Raw genomic sequence first — 21,850 nt, 5'->3', positions numbered from 1 at the left:
TACCAGGCTCTGCCGTCCCTGGGATTTTTCCAGGCAAGAGTACTGGAGTGGGGTACCATTGCCTTCTCCACCTAATAGTCTTGCTGTATACCAATTGGTCTTATAAGTAAAAGGATTCTTTAGTGAGAGTCATTCTGAAAGGCCAGTTTACTGATAACTGTGATGGAAACAAATATTTAAAGGGAGAAACAAGTGTGCCCTTCCTTCCAGAAATTTACAAAACAAACTGCTCTAAGGGAAGTAGAGGGAACACATAAACTGTATATATCGAAACTGTATATATGCATATTTGGCATTTAAGTTTTTCTTCCTTTTAAGATCAGTGGGTAGAAAAATTTTAATACTGTAAATAATATAAAGTGATTCAGTTTGCACAATCTGAAGTCTAACAGACGGGTTTCTAATTCCAATTCCAGCTCTATCACTTGCCATCTGAGTAACCATAGGAAAGTTAGTAACAAACTCTTTATGCTTCTGTTCCTTTAAGCATAAAATGATGGGGAAAGTAGTGCTTATTTCTCATCAAGATATTGCTACAAAAATTAAAAATTAACCCCATAATAATCTTTCAAAAAAGTTTTAAAAATTAACATTTTTGTTACTATAAGAAAGGGACCTGAAAAAATGAGAGGTAGGACAAAAACTTACTTTTAAATTTACGCATGTCTATAGTTTTAAATAATTTTATTTTTAGCCAAATACACATTTTAAGATAAATTTTAAATCAGAATAAATTTGTTCTGACTAAAACCTCAAGCCAACTCCCCTCCATGTTTATTTAAAAAACTGAATTAATCTGACTTCACAAAGTATTTATATAAATATCTCGTTTCTCTTTTTCTTATAAATAAGTACTGCTGCCGCTAAGTCGCTTTAGTCATGTCTGACTGTGCAACCCCATAGACGGCAGCCCACCAGGCACCCTGTCCCTGGGATTCTCCAGGCAAGAACACTGGAGTGGGTTGCCATTTCCTTCTCCAATGCATGAAAGTGAAAAGTGAAAGTGAATTCACTCAGTCATGTCCGACCCTCAGCGACCCCATGGACTGCAGCCCACCAGGCTCCTCCACCCATGGGATTCTCCAGGCAGGAGTACAGCTGATTTCATAAGTATGACCACTTCAGATTTCTACCTTGTGAGATAACCCTATTTTTCCTCTCAGGAGTATTTTCTTCACGACTACTAGTTGCTGATATAATTTTCTTTTTTAAATACTGAAGATTAGGAAATAAAAAGTTACCAGGGTAACTAAGCCCTGAGAGGTAAGGCAAATAAACCAAACCCTCTGAGGCACAGGACCCAATAAATTGTCTGGAGAGATGGATAAAAAGAGCTCATTATGTCAGAGAATCATATGATTGAAGACTTGGACCAAACCGATTCAGATATTTCGCACGTAGCATCATGCATTCGAACTTTCCTGGTGGCTCAAAGGTACAGAATCTGCCTGCCAATGCAGGAAACACAGATTTTATCCCTGGGTTGGCAAGATCCCCTGGAGGAGGCCATGGCAACCCACTTCAATATTCTTGCCTGGGAAATTCCATGGATGGAGGAGCCTGGCGGGCTACAGGCCATGGAGTTGCAAAAGAGTTAGACACAAGTTAGAAACTAAACAACAGCAAATATCATGTATTCGAAGTTATAAAGGTACAGTTGGCAAATGATTATTGTGTCTTTGTAACACCAGTGAAGGACTTAATATCTCCACAGTATATCTCAAATTATTAACAAAAGTCAACAGCTTGAAACTGAGGAGTTGTGGGCTACTTGTACTCTGATGATTTAAAAATTTTATAAGTAGGCATTACCTTTATAACAAAAAGCAATTACTGTAGATCAAAATGTAAAAGTCAAAAGTTCTCTTCACATAATTCAAGCAAGGATTTGACTTTGAATAAAAATTTAAGGTTGCTGGAACTTTCTCATTCCATTCTAGTAGCATGGCTATTTCTGTGTTGAAGTACTTTAGAAAAGTTTTTTTGAACCAATTTAAAACATTTTAAAGGGCAAGAAAGTTTTTCTACTTAAAATGACTTTAGTCACATTAACCCAAAAGGTCAAACTTTTTAAAAAAATGCCCACAACAGTCATAAAAATAATGCTCATAGGAATTTGATACATTTAAATGTGAAGAATAAGATAAAACTTTCCACAGTTCACTGTGGTAAATATTCCTGGGTCCTGCAAAAACCATAAGGTTTTCACCTTATGTGGTCATGCTGAGTCCTCTACCAGACACGTCAGTGTTCTATCTCAGACAGGTCATTGAAACTTTTACAAGCATTTGTCCTTCTGCGTTCCCTGTTTCTGTGGCACCATCAACCATACAGTCACTCAAGCTGAAAATACTTCATTCAGCCCTGCCTCTTCCCTTTCCATGGCTTCTCTCATCAAATCTTTCTCCAGAACCCATTGATTCCATCTACTTAATCTATTTAAAATTTAAAGCCTCTCCACTCCCACTAAAACACACTGGACTAGATTAATTCAAAAATCTTATAAGCCTCCTCATCACCCATCCCCTCCAATAAGGACCATCTGACAAACTCTCCTGAAAACCTTTCTGTGCCAGTCCCTTGACTGGATCAGTCCCTTGACTGGATCAGAACTATGGTCTAAAGTGGGACTCAGCAAATATTTACTATCTAGCCTTTTAGAGAAAATTCCTTAGGCTTTGAGGGCAATACGGTCTCTGCTGGATGACTCAACTCTGCCTTTGTGGTACAAGGCAGCCATAGGCAATTTGTAAATAATTGAGCACACTTGTGCTACAACAAAAGTATGTACAGAAAAGAGCCTGGGCCAGACTACAGCTTACCAAACTGTGGCCTGTAAAATAAAATCTAAATGAATCAGATTCACATTAATTTTCTATTAAATAATATGTTCTGAAGTCACACTGAATTATTCGATCTCTTTCATGTCTTTAATCTGATGTTTCATCAGCTTAGCACATCTTTTTCCAGTCAGATCCAAACAACTCACCCTCATCCAAATCTCACTTCCCCTACAAACCTCTACGTGAGCAGCACAAATGGAAAAGATCATTTCCATCCTCTTAATCCCCACAACTCTTTTCCTCTCTTTTTCCACAGAATGTTTCATTTTCTACTTGTCATGGACAGGGAAGAGTGGCGTGCTGCAGTCCGCGGGGGTCGCAAAGAGTTGGAGACGACTGAGCGACTGAATTGAACTGACCTTCATGCTGGCAGTGACTATTTATACTAAACTGCACTGTCTTCCTTCACATGCCAAATACACCACTTTATTCATCTGTGTATTATTCCCCTGAGGCACAGAGGAAAACAACAGAAGTGTTCCCTAATCTTGTTTATTTGTTCCTCCCCAACCCACACTTTATTCATCATCACTGATATAAATTTAAGCCAAAAGTTAAGGAAATGGCAACGCACTCCAATATTCTTGCCTGGAGAATCCCATGGACGGAGGCTACAGTCCACGGGTTGCAGAGTCGGACACGACTGAGTGACTTCACTTTCACTTTCACTAAAGTCTAATGAAGCATGCAAGAAGCAATACACCTGATAATTCTCTCTTTAATCATGTCTTCATCTTAAACACATATCTATATTTTTCACAGATGATTGATGCTAAAAACAATACCATAGAACCACTCCCACCTCATTTTCATAAAGCAGTTGAAAATGTCTACTCAGTTGAACTTGTGGAATAAATTACAAAATAATCACAAGAGAAATGATTAAATTTTTCATAGGAATTTTGAAGGAAGGGGAAGGAATAAACTTGGACAAAGTAGGGACTATTTTAGAAACAATTACTGGGAGGATTTTTGTAATGGTAATATAATTTCATTTTCTGAATATAATACTCCTACTGAGGCTGGGATGAGGTAGGAGTCAAATTAGGACACTGCCCAGGTGGAGAGTCATTTTGTCCAGACAGCTTCCTGAGAGTAGCCAAGTCCTGAGGTGCAGGGCAGCCAAGGAGACATTGTGGCAAGACCTCAAGCTGCTCAAGCTGCTAGCTAACTGTGGGACCACGAGTTATCATCACTTGGTGCCTCTGCATCAGTCTCTTTACTTGTAAAATAAATGATTAAATGAAAATCTCCCTCTAATTTTTAAATGATAGTTAAATTTATCTCTGCAACATTAGAACTTTCAAATCTGATACATATTTAGTGCACAGTAAGTATGGTAAAGAACCTGCCTACTGACGCAGGAGACCTGAGACTCGGGCTTGATCCCTGGGTCAGGAAGATCCTCTGGAGGAAGACATGGCAACCTACTCCAGCATTCTTGCCTGGCGAATCCCATGAACAGAGCAGCCTGGCAGGCTACGGTCCATAGGGTCACACAGAATCAGACATGACTGAAGTGACAGCAGACACACACGTGCACACACAACCAAGTATTCATTGAATCAGTGAAGAAAGCAAGCAGCTTTTTTTCAATCCCCAGCATTTATTATTATGTAGCTATAATATTATTATTATTATGTAGTATTATTATATAATAACACTACATAGTATATACAATACACTATACACAATAATATATACATATTATTATGTAATATTATATTATTATTATATAATATTAGTATTACTATGTAGCTATTCCAGAAAACAGATACAGAGCTATGGATAGAAAAGCCTATCCAGAGGGCAAGATTTCTGTCCCAGTTAACCCCTGTGCCACCACCAATCCAGCCATGGCAGCTAGCACCATATTTTATATAATAACAGATGCTTAATAATACATATTTACTCAAAATAAAAAGATTCAAGGAGTAGGTAATCTGGTTTGTAGATAATCCGGTTTGGGGAAAATCTGATTTATGTCTACACACCAAAAGTAGACAAATTAGTACCATTTATCTAGCTATACATAAACAACCAATCCTTCTTTTAAATACAGTCTGGTTCTTCCTTATTCCAACATACCCACTAATACACTCAGTAAACACTAATAAGAATATCTGAACAATTTTTTTTAAGTCATTCATTTCCCATGTAATTCCTAATCATATTTCACATCATGGATGAGGCTGAAGGCAATGCAATATGTTTAAGTGACAGCTAAAGATTTTAACCTTTCCTTCAAAAACAAGGGAAAAAATTAAAAACCATGTCAGTTCAGCTCAGTTCAGTTCAGTTCAGTCGCTCAGTCGTGTCTGACTCTTTGCAACCCCATGAATCGCAGCACGCCAGGCCTCCCTGTCCATCACCATCTCCCGGAGTTCACTCAGACTCACGTCCATCGAGTTCGTGATGCCATCTAGCCATCTCATCCTCGGTCGTCCCCGTCTCCTCTGTGTTTGGCTTTCCTTCACTAATTTAATGAAATATTGTCCATTGCTAATGACTAGGTTCTTTGTGTCTGCAAACCTAAACTGCCCTCATTGCCAAGAAGAAGTCTATTAAATAAATCTGCCATAATTAGTTAAAATTACAGCCATCAATCTTAAAAAGCTTTGCTTTCAGAAAAATTTTACTCTGTCTTCTGTATAAACTATGTGTATTAGTCAGCTGCAAGTTCAGTTCAGTTCAGTCACTCAGTCGTGTCCAACTTTTGAGATCCCATGAATTGCAGCACACCAGGCCTCCCTGTCCATCACCAACTCCCAGAGTTCACTCAAACTCATGTCCATCAAGTCGGTGATGCCATCCAGCCATCTCATCCTCTGTTGTCCCCTTCTCCTCCTGCCCCCAATCGCTCCCAGCATCAGAGTCTTCTCCAATGAGTCAACTCTTCGCATGAGGTGGCCAAAGTATTGGAGTTTCAGCTTTAGCATTAGTCCTTCCAAAGAACACCCAGGACTGATCTCCTTTAGAATGGACTGATCTCCTTTAGAATGGACTGATTTCCTTGCAGTCCAAGGGATTCTCAAGAGTCTTCTCCAACACCACAGTTCAAAAGCATCAATTCTTTGGTGCTCAGCCTTCTTCACAGTCCAACTCTCACATCCATACATGACCACTGGAAAAACCATAGCCTTGACTAGACGGACATTTGTTGGCAAAGTAATGTCTCTGCTTTTGAATATGCTATCTAGGTTGGTCTTTCTAAATAAATGTGGTTATGTTATACATCATTTGAATGCACATTTCTAGCTTTAGTTTTTTGCAAAAGACTTATTACTTGCTGTTTATTTTATATTTACTTCAGACTAGGGAAATGATGTGAGATGAAAAGCAAATTCAAGTAATTTTGTTATTTGAGTTTAAAATGGGTCATAAAGCATGGAGACAACTCACAACATAAACAATGCATTTGGCCCAGGAACCACTAATGAATGTACAGTGCAGTGGTGGCTCAAGAAGTTTTGCAAAGGAGATGAGAGCTTTGAAGACAAGGAGCTCAGTGTCAGGCCATTGGAAGATGACAACGACCAATTGAGAGAATCACTGAAGCTGATCCTCTTAAACCACACAGGAAGTTGCTGAAGAACTCAACATAGACCATTCTATAGTCGTTCAGCATTTGAAGCAAACTGGAATGGTGAAAGCTCAATAAGCAATTCAGTGGGTGCCTCATAAGCTGGCTAAAAATCAAAAAAAAAAAAAAAAATCAATGTTTTGAAGTGTTGCTTCCTCTTATTCCACACAACATCAACAAACCATTTCCTGATCAGATTGTGATGTGGGGTGAAATTTATATTGTGTGGTGGCACTGAATGTAAATGTCATTAATCAGATGTTGCTTTTTACAGAAAGAATCCCAATATATGAAATATTTGAAAGGCATATTTGGTGGTGGTTACTGGACTCACCAAAATGATTATTTCCTCTCTAAAAATATCTACCCCATGATTTTGGTATATAGCAACTCCTTGGTTCATTGAAGTTTTTGCTTAAAGATAGTTAACTTTATGACTTTGAGGTAAGATAAAGGAATTGACTTTGCAATTTTTAAGCTCTCGCTAAATAATGGTAGGAGTAAGGTAGACTGAATTTTTAAAAAACTAGAATGGTAGTCGCATGTTATAATATTTGTCCCCAAAATCTCTATGAGCCTACTTCAAAAGAGCTCATCATACTTTGTCCAGTCTGTTAAAGTCATCAAATCCATTATATATACTGATAGTTGTTCAAATTAAGGGGAGATTGTCAATTTCACAAAGCATCTTAATTGCAATAAAACACACACACACACACTGCAGGGTGAAGTAACTTTAAAAAAAACGTTTGTGGTAGTTTCTCATATGAAGAGCTTCAGTGTTCATTTGGTTTTAAGAATACCCCAACCCTTGTTAAATATTTATTTACATCTAAATTAAATATGGTAAATCTTAACAGTATATTTATGAACACTGTCTCTAATTTTAAATGTTCATCCAAAAGTCAGTTTAGAATACATATTCCCATGGAAGTGATGTTATAAGATTGCTTTCAAATTAATTCACAAAAGCCTGTCACAATGAACACTAGGGACCATTTTGAGATATGGGAAATGTTCCAGAATCAAGCAGTGACAATAATTCCACAACTCTGTAAATTTAATAAAAATTATTGAAATTTTCACTTAAAATGAGCATATGTCAAGGTATATAAATCATATTTCAACAAAGCTATTTTCTTAAAGACTATTTAAACTATTAACTACATAAGCCTTGGTATTTTTTTATATAGTAGTAACCTATACTTCCATAAAACTAATTAGTACAGTTGAATTGTCCTTAAAAACTCACATAACAAGTAGTAATTGGTTTGATTTACTAAAATGAATATATTATGAACTATAGCCTTAATTGGAGGTAAGTTTACTTAGTAGATTAACAATTCTATTGCAAAATAGTTTTCCTATTTCAAATAATTTAGAGTCAAATTCATTTCTCCCTGATCTTGGATTACCCACAATTTCAACTGTACTGATCACTTGTCCACAATATTTTTTAAAGGGTATTGTCTTTAAGGAAAAAATAAAAGAAAAGAGCTCTAAAGTGGTACCAATTGTCCATCGTTCTTATCTTTGTTACTGTTTCATCATCCCTAGGTTTCTCCAGGAAGACAGATATGGTGAGTCATGAAGGAGAAAATGTTACTGCTGCTTCTTAGACTAGAGTTTGGGGAGATGGGCATGCATGATTTCAGTTAGCTGGCTCTTTTCACAAAGGCAGTTGTCAAGAAATTTTATTCTCAGTTCACTGATATATCCCAAACACAGTGTCTGGCACACACTGGACCTTCCATTAAAAGTCTATTGTTATCTTTTGGTCATACTGGGTCTTAAAGTATCAACTAAATAAATAAACGCAACCCCAAGCAGTCTTCAGATATCTCATAGTGTCCCTTTTCTTATCCAATTGGCCCCTAACTAAACCAGTTTCTTCCAAGTTTAAATCTTAAATGAGGGTCTCCTTTAAATGGGAGGGATAGTCTGATAAAGGGACAAAGGGTGAGGAAAAGGAGTTCTTCCTAAAATGCAGAAAGAGGTTTGGGAACCCAAAACCACTACTGGCTCATATGTGGTAACTTTTACAAGCAGAATTGCCTCCAAGTCAAAATCAAAACATACATGTGGCAAATTAAGCTGACCAAAATGGCTGGTAATTTCAAACCAAACATACTCAATGTTTAATACAATCAGTTAGTATGAACATCCTGCTCCATTTTCCTAAGAGTTAGATAGATAGATAGATAATATATATAATAGCTTTTGTAGAAAACTTCTTGATACACAAGCTAACCATCAATCTAATGTTGCAAGAATAAGTAACTATAAGCAGAACATTATTTTTTCCTGGGAGACAATATGGAAATTCTAAAGACACAAATATATGAACCTTTCAAAATTTGTAAGTGTTGATGGCACCAGAACTCCAGTATGTCTATTTTCAATTCAAAATTTCTGCCTTTATTTAAAATTTATACAAAAAGCACCATTCTTACTTTCATCTGTAATAATTTGTGGTTTTGGACTTTCAAACTGAGGTAGAGATATAAAAACTTCCCTAACTTAAAGAGGAAAATGCAAGGAGATTTAAAATGATAACCAATGACCAAAAAATAAAAAAGAATGTAGGGAAAATGGTAGATAAAAAGGTGTCTACCAATACTGCTTCATGACAACCTGACATTATTGAAAACCTGAGAAGAAGATGAGGAAACACAGCAGACACTCCACATTTAGTACAAGGAAAGATATTTACATATTAGAAAGATTTTTCTTTCTTATTAAACATGTTTTTTTTTTTTTATTTTTCACTTATACCTTACATGATATATTTCCTCCTGGACAACCAGAATCCACTGAGTTACTTTCCCAGTATAAAGGTTCAATATGATCTTTATTCTGTCTCAAATCAGGGTTAAGACATGAATTTCACAAAAATTTTAGCCTATGCCCTGTCTTCACATTGGTATTTATGATAACTCAACAAATTTGATCATATTAATTAAATGTTAGACCATGGTTTTATAATTATGAATAATATCTACTTTTTAAAACAATGATTCATTGTGAATAAAATAATTCAATATATATTCTGCAAGCGTGAATTTCAACTCTTTTAAAATAATTTAATACAGACTTAGAAAGCCACATGTTCGGGACTTCACTGGCAGTCCAATGGTTAAAAATCCACCGTCCAATACAGGGGACATGGATTAGATCCTTCATCAGAGGACTAAAATCCCACATGCCCCGGGGCAAGTAAGCCCATGCACTGCAAATAAAGAGAAGCCCATGCATTGCAATGAAGAATCTGCGTGCTGCAACTAAGACCTAGCACAGCCAAAAAAATATTTTTTTAATTTTAAATTTAAAAAAAAAAAGTGTCTTCCAAAAGGATGGCACCAACTGACAAAAAAAAAAAAAAAGCCACAGGTTGTTTCTCTTACCATTCAGTAAACAAGACAACCAGATCCTCTTGATTGGCATAATGTTCCATGACTTCTTTCATCAATCTCACTTTTTGGCCCCCTCCGATTGTATTAATTCCATCACCACCTCTCCATTCTTCTCCTTGACCAAGGACCTATAAATCAAAACAACATTTTATCCCTGGGCAAAACTCAGGTTATGAAGTGTTATAAACACTGGAAGTTACCAACAGCTTGTACAATATAACATAGCACCACTCTTTAAATGTTACACTCATGATGCTAGACAGAAAAAAAACTTGATGCCTAGATCAAGTCATAATTCTTTAATGTTATCCACCCCATACAATGCCATTCTCAATTTTAACATGAAAAGTAGACACTAATCCAAGGGAAGTTGGGAATTGGTGAGGGAAGCCACAGAAAGTATTTCTCACATCTTATTTCTCTTTATTCTGACTGAAATGAAAAGGAAAGAAAATGAAGAAACTTTCCAGATCACTTTTAAATCTGTCAGGATATCTGTCTGATGAACAAGGGGGAGCCCTGGAAGCTCAGTGAATCCTGGATGGGGCCCTTGATCTGTTTCCCTGCTGAAACCAAATCAGTCATCCCAGGAAACACAGAGGGCATCAGGTCAAATGCCATCTTCCTTACCTTAAGAATCTTAAACTTACGTTTCCCTCAAAAGTTTAATTATTTATCAGTGCAAGAAATCACCTAAGCACAATTACTCAGAGCTAAGCCTGCAGTCATCCTGGGTTCTGTTTGCCCAGCCTCAGCAGTTGCCTCTTGATTGTGTGCCTGCTGATGCACCAGGCTGTGAAGAAGCAGGAAACAAGTCTATGAGCCCCCCTGCCACAGATACAACTTGGACCTTAGTTTCATCAAAACCAAGTCTGAAGCTCCTGAAATAAGGATCTGCTAACACAGTGGTCCCCAAACATTTTGGCACCTAAGACCAGTTTCATCAAAAATGATTTTCCCATGGACCATGGTTGGGGATGGTTTTTATATTGTGATATATAATACAATATATAATCTGTATTTACAGCCACTCCCCTCACTAGCATCACTGTTATAGCTCCACCTCACATCATCAGGTTTTAGATACTCATAAAAGCATGCAACCGAGATATCTCACATGTTCACAGTTCACAGTTCATGCTCTCCTACAAGAATCTAATGCTGCTGCTGCTGCTGACAGGAGGTGGTGCTCAGGTAGTAACGTGAGCGATGAGTGGCTGAAAATATAGATGAAGCTTCACTGGCTAACCCACGCTCACCTCCTGCTATGCAGCCAGGCTCCTAACAGGCCATAGACTGGTACTGGTCTGTGACCTGGGGGTTGGGGGCTGCTGTACTAAAAGATTTGTGAATTCAGAGGGAATGAAATTAAGAATACAAAAGAAAAGCATAAAATTAGTTTAGAAAATAAATATTATTAATTCTAAATTTACTTACCATCGAGCCAAATACAAGCCTGGCTGGTAGAGCTTCTGGGACTCCCAGCCTCAGATCCCTAGTTAGCACTTCCTCACCACTCACTTATATTGAAGGGAGAAAGAAACACTGGTGTGGAAATTTAGATTCATATTGGGGCTAGTCTATTAGAACATTCAGTTCAGTTCAGTTCAGTTGCTCAGTCGTGTCCAACTCTTTGCAACCCCATGAATCGCAGCACGCCAGGCTTCCCTGTTCAAAACCAACTCCCGGAGTTCACTCACACTCATGTACATCGAGTCAGTGATGCCATCCAGCCATCTCATCCTGTCGTCCCCTTCTCCTTCTGCCCCCAATACCTCCCAGCATCAGAGTCTTCTCCAATGAGTCAACACTTCACATGAGGTGGCCAAAGTATTGGAGTTGCAGCTTTAGCATTATTCCTTCCAAAGAAATCCCAGGGCTGATCTCCTTCAGAATGGACTGGTTGGATCTCCTTGCAGTCCAAGGGACTCTCAAGAGTCTTCTCCAACACCACAGTTCAAAAGCATCAATTCTTCGGTACTCAGCCTTCTTCACAGTCCAACTCTCACATCCATACATGACTACTGGAAAAACCATAGCCTTGACTAGACGGACCTTAGTCAGCAAAGTAATGTCTCTGCTTTTGAATATGCTATCTAGGTTGGTCGTAACTTTCCTTCCAAGGAGTAAGCGTCTTTTAATTTCATGGCTGCAATCACCATCTGCAGTGATTTTGGAGCCCCCAAAAGTAAAGTCTGACACTGTTTCCATTGTTTCCCCATCTATTTCCCATGAAGTAATGGGACCAGGTGCCATGATCTTCATTTTCTGAATGTTGAGCTTTAAGCCAACTTTTTCACTCTCCTCTTTCACTTTCATCAAGACGCTTTTTAGTTCCTCTTCACTTTCTGCCATAAAGGTGGTGTCATCTTCATATTGGAGGTTATTGATATTTCTCCTGGCAATCTTGATTCCAGCTTCTGTTTCTTCCAGTCCAGCGTTTCTCATGATGTACTCTGCATATAAGTTAAATAAGCAGGGTGACAATATACAGCCTTGACGTACTCCTTTTCCTATTTGGAACCAGTCTGTTGTTCCATGTCCAGTTTTAACTGCTGCTTCCTAACCTGCATACAGATTTCTCAAGAGGCAGGTCAGGTGGTCTGGTATTCACATCTCTTTCGCAATTTTCCACAGTTTATTGTGATCCACACAGTCAAAGGATTTGGCACAGTCAATAAAGCAGAAATAGATGATTTTCTGGAACTCTCTTGCTTTTTCCATAATCCAGCGGATGTTGGCAATTTGATCTCTGGTTCCTCTGCCTTTTCTAAAACCAGCATGAACATCTGGAAGTTCACGCTTCACATATTGCTGAAGCCTGGCTTGGAGAATTTTGAACATTACTTTAGTAGCATGTGAGATGAGTGCAATTGTGCAGTAGTTTGAGCATTCTTTGGCATTGCCTTTCTTTGGAATTGGAATGAAAACTGACCTTTTCTAGCCCCGTGGCCACTGCTGAGTTTTCCAAATTCGCTGGCATATTGAGTGCAGCACTTTGACAGCATCATCTTTCAGGATTTGAAATAGCTCAACTGGAATGCCATCACCTTGACCTAAAAAGTGGCTTCCTCTGGCCCTAACATTTGTTATACTTGTGTTCCACAACCCCTTTGGACTTCTCCAATACTACAGTACTACTGGGCCTAAATATCTGAGCATCTACTCTGTGTAGTGCTGTGTTGATTAAGCTCTAGTCTTATTTTCTTTCCACTCCATCAGTGTGACAGACTTTAGTATGCATCAGAATCACTCAGAGGATTTCTTAAAACAGATTGCTGGGTCCAGCTCCCAGTCTATGATTCAGAAGGTGGGGAAACGCCTAAGAAACCTCATTCCTATTTCCCAGCTGATGCTGATGTTGGTGGTCTAGGGTCCATACTTCAGAATCATATAATGGAAAGACAGCAGGAGGATCAAAACCTCCAGAGTCAGACAAAGGGTGCTGGGGTCCAAGATTTGACCCCTTAAAGTCATATGCCCTGGGGCAAGCTTCCTCATTCATAAGCAAAGTAGTATCTACCTTACATGGTTTATATAATGAATCAACAGCATGCCATGTATAAAGGTCCTAACAGTGTCTCACACATAAGAAATATTCCACACTCTCCCCATTCTGAACCCTTACGATGTCCTTCATTGGATTTCAGAATTATTTTACCATAATTTTTCTCCATTTCCATGTAGGAAATACTACAGTATTTCCTCTATATCCTAACAAGCTTCTCTAATGTATTTCTCCTTTATCCTATATTAAACACCTAGATCTCCTTCTTTAGCAAAGTTAGCTTCTTTTAACAGTTGTTCTACATTAACATATGTACCTATTCTTCTAGCAGTTATGTAGCAAATATTATCTTTTTTGTGCATTATATACTAGAACAGCTCACTTTTTCCCTAAGCAAAAAGCAGTCTCTCTCTCCTTGCTTTTTTTAAGTTTTATTGTTTTGTTGTGTAAATGTATTAAATTCATTTGTTTGTTTTCCTACCTTGGGATATCTCTCTCTTCTCCTCTATATGTGGAAAAGATTTAGCTGACAGAGCCTCATTTCTATTAAAAATAAATAACTTAAAAAAAACAAAGCAGGTCTTTCATAGCTCAGTTTACTAGTCCTACCAAATTTCCCATTTCTTCTGACCATTTATCAATAAGATATTCTCCTAGAGATAGGTTATAAAGCCCTTTTAATGTTACTAAATTCCTCTAAAACAAACAAAAAACAAGCACCTTCCAATAATGGAATAGAAAAAGTATCTGCTTCACAGTAATGTTTCCAATTTTCCTAAATGAAGAAACATACCAAGGTAGATAAACCCACTACAAAAAGAAAAAACTTCAAAGTTAAAAAAATTACTATCAAATCTTAATTATGTTATATCCATACAAGACTCCTCAAAACAAATATGTGTGTGTGTGTGTGTGTATGTGTGTATCCTTCTAAATATCCTTCTGTTGTTTTATACAACATGTTTATACAAAGCATTAGCAAATATTAGGAAATTATCGTCTGAGTGGCAGTATTAACAAGGCTGAAATCTATCTTTAAAACAATCAAGTAAGTGTAAACTAACGGCAATTATGTAATCAAATTTCATCTCCCTCCTGTGGATTATAGATCGTGTTGCTATTGCTATTGTTCTCACTATGAAAAATGTACTTCAGGTACACAGTCTAAAATCTCCATGAATTAAAAAATATACCATACCTTCACAGTATAATTGAAGTATTTGGCTGATTGCATAAATCGATGGAATCCATCACTTTCTTTTGTTGCTACAGTTATGACTAACAATTTATCTGCAAAAACAGAGGGAATAACATAAGACAATTTACCAAGAGGCTAACTACTCACACTTTACAGAGATCACTATAGTGACTAGAAACCTCAATAAACCCATGGGAATGTTTTGGTTTGTCAGTCTACATGAGGCTAAACAAAGAGCTGTTGAAAAACTAGGTAATTAAAATTGGTTATATTACTACCAAATGACAGACTGTCAAATAATAAATTATTTTAATGGTAAGAAAGTATATTAATATTTAAGATAAAGCATGCCCTCAACAGAGGATTTCAGCACTAAGAGAAACACTTCCATAAAATTGCAGAAGGTTTTATCTATAAAGACCAACTCTCCTACATATTATCTAATCAACCAGCTTCATTGTCACCTATAAATCACTGCTGATGAATACAAACATCAGTTAGGTTCAGAAGGAAATTACATTCCTCAAAGCACACATACAAAACAAAAAGATCCAACCATGAGATTAATCTTAACTTTTTCAAATAAATTATGAAAAATTGGGAAAAAATACTTAGAAACAGAATCTTAATATTTTTCTTATCAAAGAATGTTTGTAAATGTGAAGTCTATAAAACCCACATTTATATCACCTTCAGTGTTTTGGCGTTTCATTAAAGAATAAAAGGAACTGAAATCAACACTGCCCTAGTAAATACACAGCTTTGAGTCATCATTTTATAATGGATTATTATTTTCAATCTAATACAACACCTCTTCTTAATAGAAAACAAATTTAAGGAGTCATCTCAAATTACCTACAGAAGCTATTAAGGGAAAGTACTTATCAGGAAAAGACATGTTGGACAAATGCTAAAAAGAAACAAACGCATCAGAAAATGCCAAAGGAACTAGAGCATTTTCTTTCTTAACCTTAGGGTATCCGAGGACCAGTGGACTAAGAAAGCAAAATGTCTTTTTGATGTTCTAAGCACTGAGTTCGGAGAGGGCAATGGCACCCCACTCCAGTACTCTTGCCTGGAAAATCCCATGGACAGAGAAGCCTGGTAGGCTGCAGACCATGGGGTCACTAAGAGTCTGAAACTACTGAGCGACTTCACTTTCACTTTTCACTTTCATGCATTGGAGAAGGAAATGGCAACCCACTCCAGTGTTCTTGCCTGGAGAATCCCAGGGACGGGGGAGCCTGGTGGGCTGCTGTCTATGGGGTTGCACAGAGTCGGACACGACTGAAGCAACTTAGCAGCAGCAGCAGCAGCAGCAGCAGCAGCAGCAGCAGCAGCAGCAGCAGCAGCAGCAGCAAGCACTCACTGAGTTACGTCATTTGACTCTCAATTACTGTTATCAATAAGAAAAAATTTACAGTGTTAAGTATCTCCTAAACAATAAAGCGACTTCACTTTCACTTTTCACTTTCATGCATTGGAGAAGGAAATGGCAACCCACTCCAGTGTTCTTGCCTGGAGAATCCCAGGGATGGGGGAGCCTGGTGGGTTGCCGTCTATGGGGTCGCACAGAGTTGGATACAACTGAAGCAACTTAGCAGTAGTAGCAGTAGCAGCAAACAATAAACAACCATTGAAAATGAAATACATAGCATTAATGTATTATAACAATCAATTAAAAACTATTTCATAAGATCCAAGGTAATCATCAAATTTTGAAAATAAACAAAATATAAATAAGTGTAACAAAGAAATCAATTCAAGCAAGTCAATCAACAAAAAGGAAAACATTACCATGAAGATAAATATTAACATTCTTATATATTTTTCTAGAAATTCATATTTCTCACATAACTTCTACCATTATGAGAAACAGATATTCAAGCAAAAATAAAAGTTATTTTCAATAAAGCTGTCAGCACTTTTCCAATAAATTAAAAGTACTTTTCCAATAAATTATTCTTTTTTAAAAAACAAAATTTCATTTGTAAAGTTTCAAACAGGGCTTAATCAATTAAGAAAACTTGACATATTATCATTCACAATAAATTCTGAATAAAAGAATACTATATTCTATTTCATAAGAGTAAAGGAAATACTTTTTTAAGTCCTTTCACTGTTATAAAATGACTATGTTTAAAGACAGCTTTCTTTATTAGCTTTTTCTACATAAATCAGAGTATTAGCTATTAGTTTACAGATTTTGCCTAGATGGATTTTTATACTTATAATTTTCAGCACAAAATTAACAGCAAGGATTTCACCATCCTTAATAGGAAAGTAATGTTGGCCAGACCCTCAGACAGACAGAAATATTACCTAATCTAATGACTCAGAAGGCAAAACTAAAAATATGTAGCCTGACTGTGTCTGGCAATCCTATGCCAAATAAGGACTCCTGTTGTTCCAGTATTACTGCTAATTACAAAAAAGTAAAACCAAGTAATAAGTGATTTCATCAAAGAAAGGTCTCCTCAATAACATTACATACAAATGTTTGTTTCTTCTTACCTGCTATTAGTATCATAACTATGAGGAAAATAAATCTTACTCAACTAGGGGAAGTAAAAGAAGAAAGGGCTGACATGTACCACTCGCAAGTTCTTGCCAGCCAGTAGTTCAACAGTTCAACTTGACCACCGTCTTATGACATATTCTTGTTAAAAACTTTAACCTACATTTAACACATAATTCAGATTCCAGTATAATTCATACCATAAGTTTACCAGAAGTATTAGGATAGAAGATCAACTGATCTCCAGAATCAATGTCAAAAGAGAAAAAGAGGAGAGGGAAACTAGCATACTGTATCCCACCAGAATTAAGAGACAATGCAGCCAAACATGCATCACTGCCTTTATTAGGGTCCTGACGTGAAAAGTCGACTGCCAATAAGGTATCTGTGAGAAAATTAGGAAATTTGAACGTTAACTTATATGTGTTAATGTTAAGAAACTACTGCTCATTTTTAACATGCTGATAATGGTGCTGATTTTTTTAAAGAGTCCTTATAATTTAGAGACAAATACTCAAGTATTTACCCAATGAAAAAATATAGTGTTTGTGACCTGTTTTAAAATTTTTAGGGGTAGATAGGAGGCAATGGAGGAGGAAGATAAAAATTAAACAAGATTGCCCACATATGATGATGGTTAAAACTGAATTCCATTTACATATGTTTGGAAATTCCTACAATTAAAAAGCATAATCGATAATATTACAATCTGAAAAATATTCAATATAAAACTTATTTTAACAGTCTGAAAAGGAAAAATGGAATAGAGAGAAGAAATTTTCTAAACAAAGAATATTATAATTTAAACAACTATAATTAGTACCTTACCCAACCCACCCACAACAACCAAAAGGATCAAGTGAGATATTGAGAAAATGGGCCTGAAAAATGGGCACCCATCAACCACTAACAAAACCAGTCTAAGAATGTGATAAAGAAAAGATAAGCTCAACTCCGGCCAAATATAACCTCTAGAGCCATGGTCTGACTCTATCAGAAAGTGGATTAATGCAGTTACCATGAGCAAGAAACATGTAATGCATCAATAGAGTGTGGTCAATAAGAACCATTTATCAAATGAAAATCACATCAGAGCCAAAAAAAAAAAAAAATCTTTCTATAATCATATATATAAAGTCCACCAAAATACCTAGCACTATAGTAGGTTTAATAAATATTTTAGTGGCTTAATATTTAGCTCTCTAGAAAAATTCAGATGAATAACACAATCTCTCCAAAAATCAAGACAATTTATTTAGAAAAGCAAAAACAAACAAACAAACAAAAGCCACACTATGTTCTCTCTCAATGAATTTACAACTTTGGAAGAAAAATGCATTGTTAGAGTCATGTTTTTTTCTCTAGATGTTGATTTAATAACAGAATTTATCAATTTTTAGTGCTGATCTAAATTTTCTTTCCAAAAACAAATCATAGCTTTAAAATAAGAAGTTTTTGGCTGATATGTCCTGTCTCCAAATGATTCTTCGATCAGCCCATAAATCCAGCTGAAATTCATTGTCTTAATGACAGGCAACACATTCAGTAACTCAGCACCAGCCCAGCTACCTTTTATCTTACTCAGAGGGATAAATTTCCCATCTTCCCAAGAAACTTTCTCTATACTCAGTCTTAACTTTAAATTAAAAAAAAAAAAAAATTCTACCCCTGAGTACATTGCCCTAACTCTGCTATAACTCATTTTATGAAAGAAGTATCTTTCATCTATAAAACTCAGTGGTGGTCAACTTTCTATTCAAGGAACACATTTTCTAGGAATGGTTACCATAAGAGCTAGCAAACTTTCACTGTAAAAGTTCAAATAGTAAATATTTTAGGCTTTGTAGTCTATATTCAATCTGTCACGATTATCTTTTTTTCTTTCTTCTTTAAAACATTTTTAAAATTAAAAAAAAATTTTTTTTCTAGGTTTCCTGGCTGGCTGCATAAAAACTGTTATGAGCCAGATTTGGCCTAAACGTTATAGTTTGCCACTGTGGTTGGCCATATGGATGTGACAACAAACTATATGGGTTCCAGTCTCAGACCTACCACTTATTACTTGTTTGAAATTGGTCAGTTACTTAAACTCTGTGCCTCATGTTTCTCACTTATAATATATACATAATAATAGCACCTGATAGGCTTGCTGTGATGGTTAATGAGTTAATATATATAAAGTGGATGATACTACATATGTGTTAGACAGTATCTTACTTTTTCTCCTCAAAAGATAAATGTGTAAGGGAGGTTGTTGTTGAAATGCAAATCTCAGCAAGTTATATAACTTAATCTCCATCTCTACCAGTTATTTATTCAAGAACTGAATATCTTTTTTATTAATTAAATTTTATTGAAGTACAGTTGCTTACAATGCTGTGTTACTTTCTAAAGTACAACAAAGTGAATCAGATATATGCATAGATATATCCTCTCTTTTTTAAGTCACCACAGAGCACTGAATAGAGCTCCCTGAACTGTAGAGTAGATTCTCATTTGTTGTTGTTGCTGTTCAGTGGCTCAGGCCTGTCAGATTCTTTGAGCCCCATGGACTGTAGCATGCCAGGCTTCCCTTTTCTTCATCATCTCCTGGAGCTTGCTCAAACTCTTGTCCGTCATCATTCAGTCAGTGATGCCATTCAACCATCTCGTCCTCAGTTGTCCCCTTCTCTCCTGCCTTCAATCTTTTCCTGCACTAGGGTCTTTTCTAATGAGTCGGCTCTTCGTAACAGGTGGCTAAAGCATTGGAGCTTCAGCTTCAGCAGCAGTCCTTCAAATGAATATTCAGGGTTCATTTCCTTTAGGATTAACTGGTTTCAGCTCCTTGCTGTCCAAGGAATTCTCAAAAGTCTTCTCCAATACCACAGTTCAAAAGCTTCAATTCTTCAGCACCCAGCCTTCTTTATGGTCCAACTCTCACATCCATATATGACTAGTGGAAAAACCATTGCTTTGACTTTACGGACATAGGTCAGCAAAGTAATGTTTCTGCTTTTTAATATGCTGTCTAGGTTGGTCATAACTTTTCTTCCAAGCAGTGACTGTCCTTTATTTTCAAGGCTGCAGTTACCATCTGCAGTAATTTTGGAGCCCAAGAATAGTCTGTCACTACTTCCATTGTTTCCCCATATATTTGCCATGAAGTGAATGGACCGGATACCATGATCTTAGCTTTTGGAATGTTGAGTTTTAAGTCAGCTTTTTCACTCTACTTTTGCACCTTCATCAAGAAGTCTTTAGTTCCTCTTCGCTGCTGTCATAAGGGTGATATCATCTGTATGTCTGAGGTTATTGATATTTCTCCCTGCAATCTTGATTCCAGGTTGTGCTTTATCCAGCCTACCATCATGCATGATGTACTCTGCATATAAGTTAAACAAACAGCTTGACAATATACAGCCTTGACATACTTCTTTTCCAATTTTGAACCAGTCCATTGTTCCATGTCTGGTTCTAACTATTTTTCTTGACCTCAGGTAAGGTGGTCTGGTATTCTCATCTCTGTAAGAATTTTCCACAGTTTGTTGTGATCCACATATTCAAAGGCTTTAGCATAGTCAGTGAAGCAGAAGAAGATGTTTTCTGGAATTCTTTTGCTTTTTCTATGATTCAACAGATGCTGGCAATTTAGACTCTGGTTCCTCTGCCTTTTGTAAATCCAGATTATACATCTGGAAGTTCTCAGTTCATGTACTGTTGAAGCCTAGCTTGAAGGATTTTGAGCATTACCTTGCTAGCACATGAAACGAGTGCAATTGTGCAGCAGTTTGAACATTCTTTGGCATTGCCCTTTACTGGGACTGGAATGAACTGACCTTTTCCAGTCCTGTGGCCACTGCTGAGTTTTTCAAATTTGTTGGCATATTGAGTGTAGTACTTTCACAGCATCATCTTTTAGGATTTGAAACAGCTCAGCTAGAATTCCTTCACCTCCACTAGATTATCATCAGTTACCTATTTTTATACATAATCGTGTATATATGTCAATCCCAACCTCTCAATTCATCCCACCACTCTCTTTCCCTCTTCTTGTCCATAGGTTTGCTTTCCATATCTGTGTCTCTACTTCTATTTAGCAAATAATTTCATCTATACCATTTTTCTAGATTCCACATATATAATATTTGTTTTCCTCTTTTGACTTATTTCACTATGTATGACAGCCTCTAGGTCCATCCACACCCCTACAAATGTCTTTCAACTTTCAAGATTTCATCATACTGGTATAGCACTGTCCCTTTATCCATGGTTTCTGTCACCCATGGGTCAATCACAGTTTGAAAATATTAAATGGAAAATTCTCAAAATAAATAATTCATAAGTTGTTAAACTGTACACATACTGAGTAGAATTGACTAAAAAATCAGTTACAACCTGAAAGCAGAGAATTTGGTTGGAATGTTAAGGATGCCAGGCCTGGGAGACTGTAGCCCTGAGAGTATGCTCCAAGGAGGCAGGGTGGGGAAGCAAGCTATATACAAGTTTTCAGCAAAGACCATCAGAGATTATTGTTAAATAAGGGAAACCAGATATCAAGCTAAGGTATCTAGCATTTCTCTGTGTATGGAAAGAGGCAATCCTCTGAGCTCACTGAATTCATTTCCTCCCTATGCACCTCTGTGATCTAGGGTCAAATCTTGTTTCCTGATTGTTTATGTCCTTGATTCCTTGTTCACCTTAAGGGGTGGCAGATATGATGGATGGCAGCTTCTTGCATCACCTCCCTCCAGCTTCTCATCAATCACCATGGGGGGTGATAGCATCTGCAGGATCACAGGCATTGTATT

General features: G+C 36.9%; 1 protein-coding gene across 2 annotated transcripts in view; it reads right to left on the bottom strand.

Annotated features, from left to right (window-relative positions):
• Positions 1-21,850, bottom strand: part of PLOD2 (procollagen-lysine,2-oxoglutarate 5-dioxygenase 2) — a 120,174-nt gene that overhangs the window by 51,091 nt on the left and 47,233 nt on the right. For both annotated transcript variants that reach the window (XM_069563068.1, XM_069563078.1), the window contains exons 2-3: positions 14,546-14,637; positions 9,831-9,967 (exon numbers count right to left, since the gene is read on the bottom strand). In XM_069563068.1, the coding sequence (XP_069419169.1) occupies positions 9,831-9,967; positions 14,546-14,637 (229 nt within the window). The remainder of the gene's footprint in view (positions 1-9,830; positions 9,968-14,545; positions 14,638-21,850) is intronic.

The sequence above is a fragment of the Ovis canadensis genome, chromosome 1 (assembly GCF_042477335.2).
Source record: "Ovis canadensis isolate MfBH-ARS-UI-01 breed Bighorn chromosome 1, ARS-UI_OviCan_v2, whole genome shotgun sequence".
Taxonomy (NCBI): Eukaryota; Metazoa; Chordata; class Mammalia; order Artiodactyla; family Bovidae; genus Ovis; species Ovis canadensis.
Note: the sequence above shows the minus strand (reverse complement) of the source record. Positions and strands in the feature narration are given on the sequence as shown.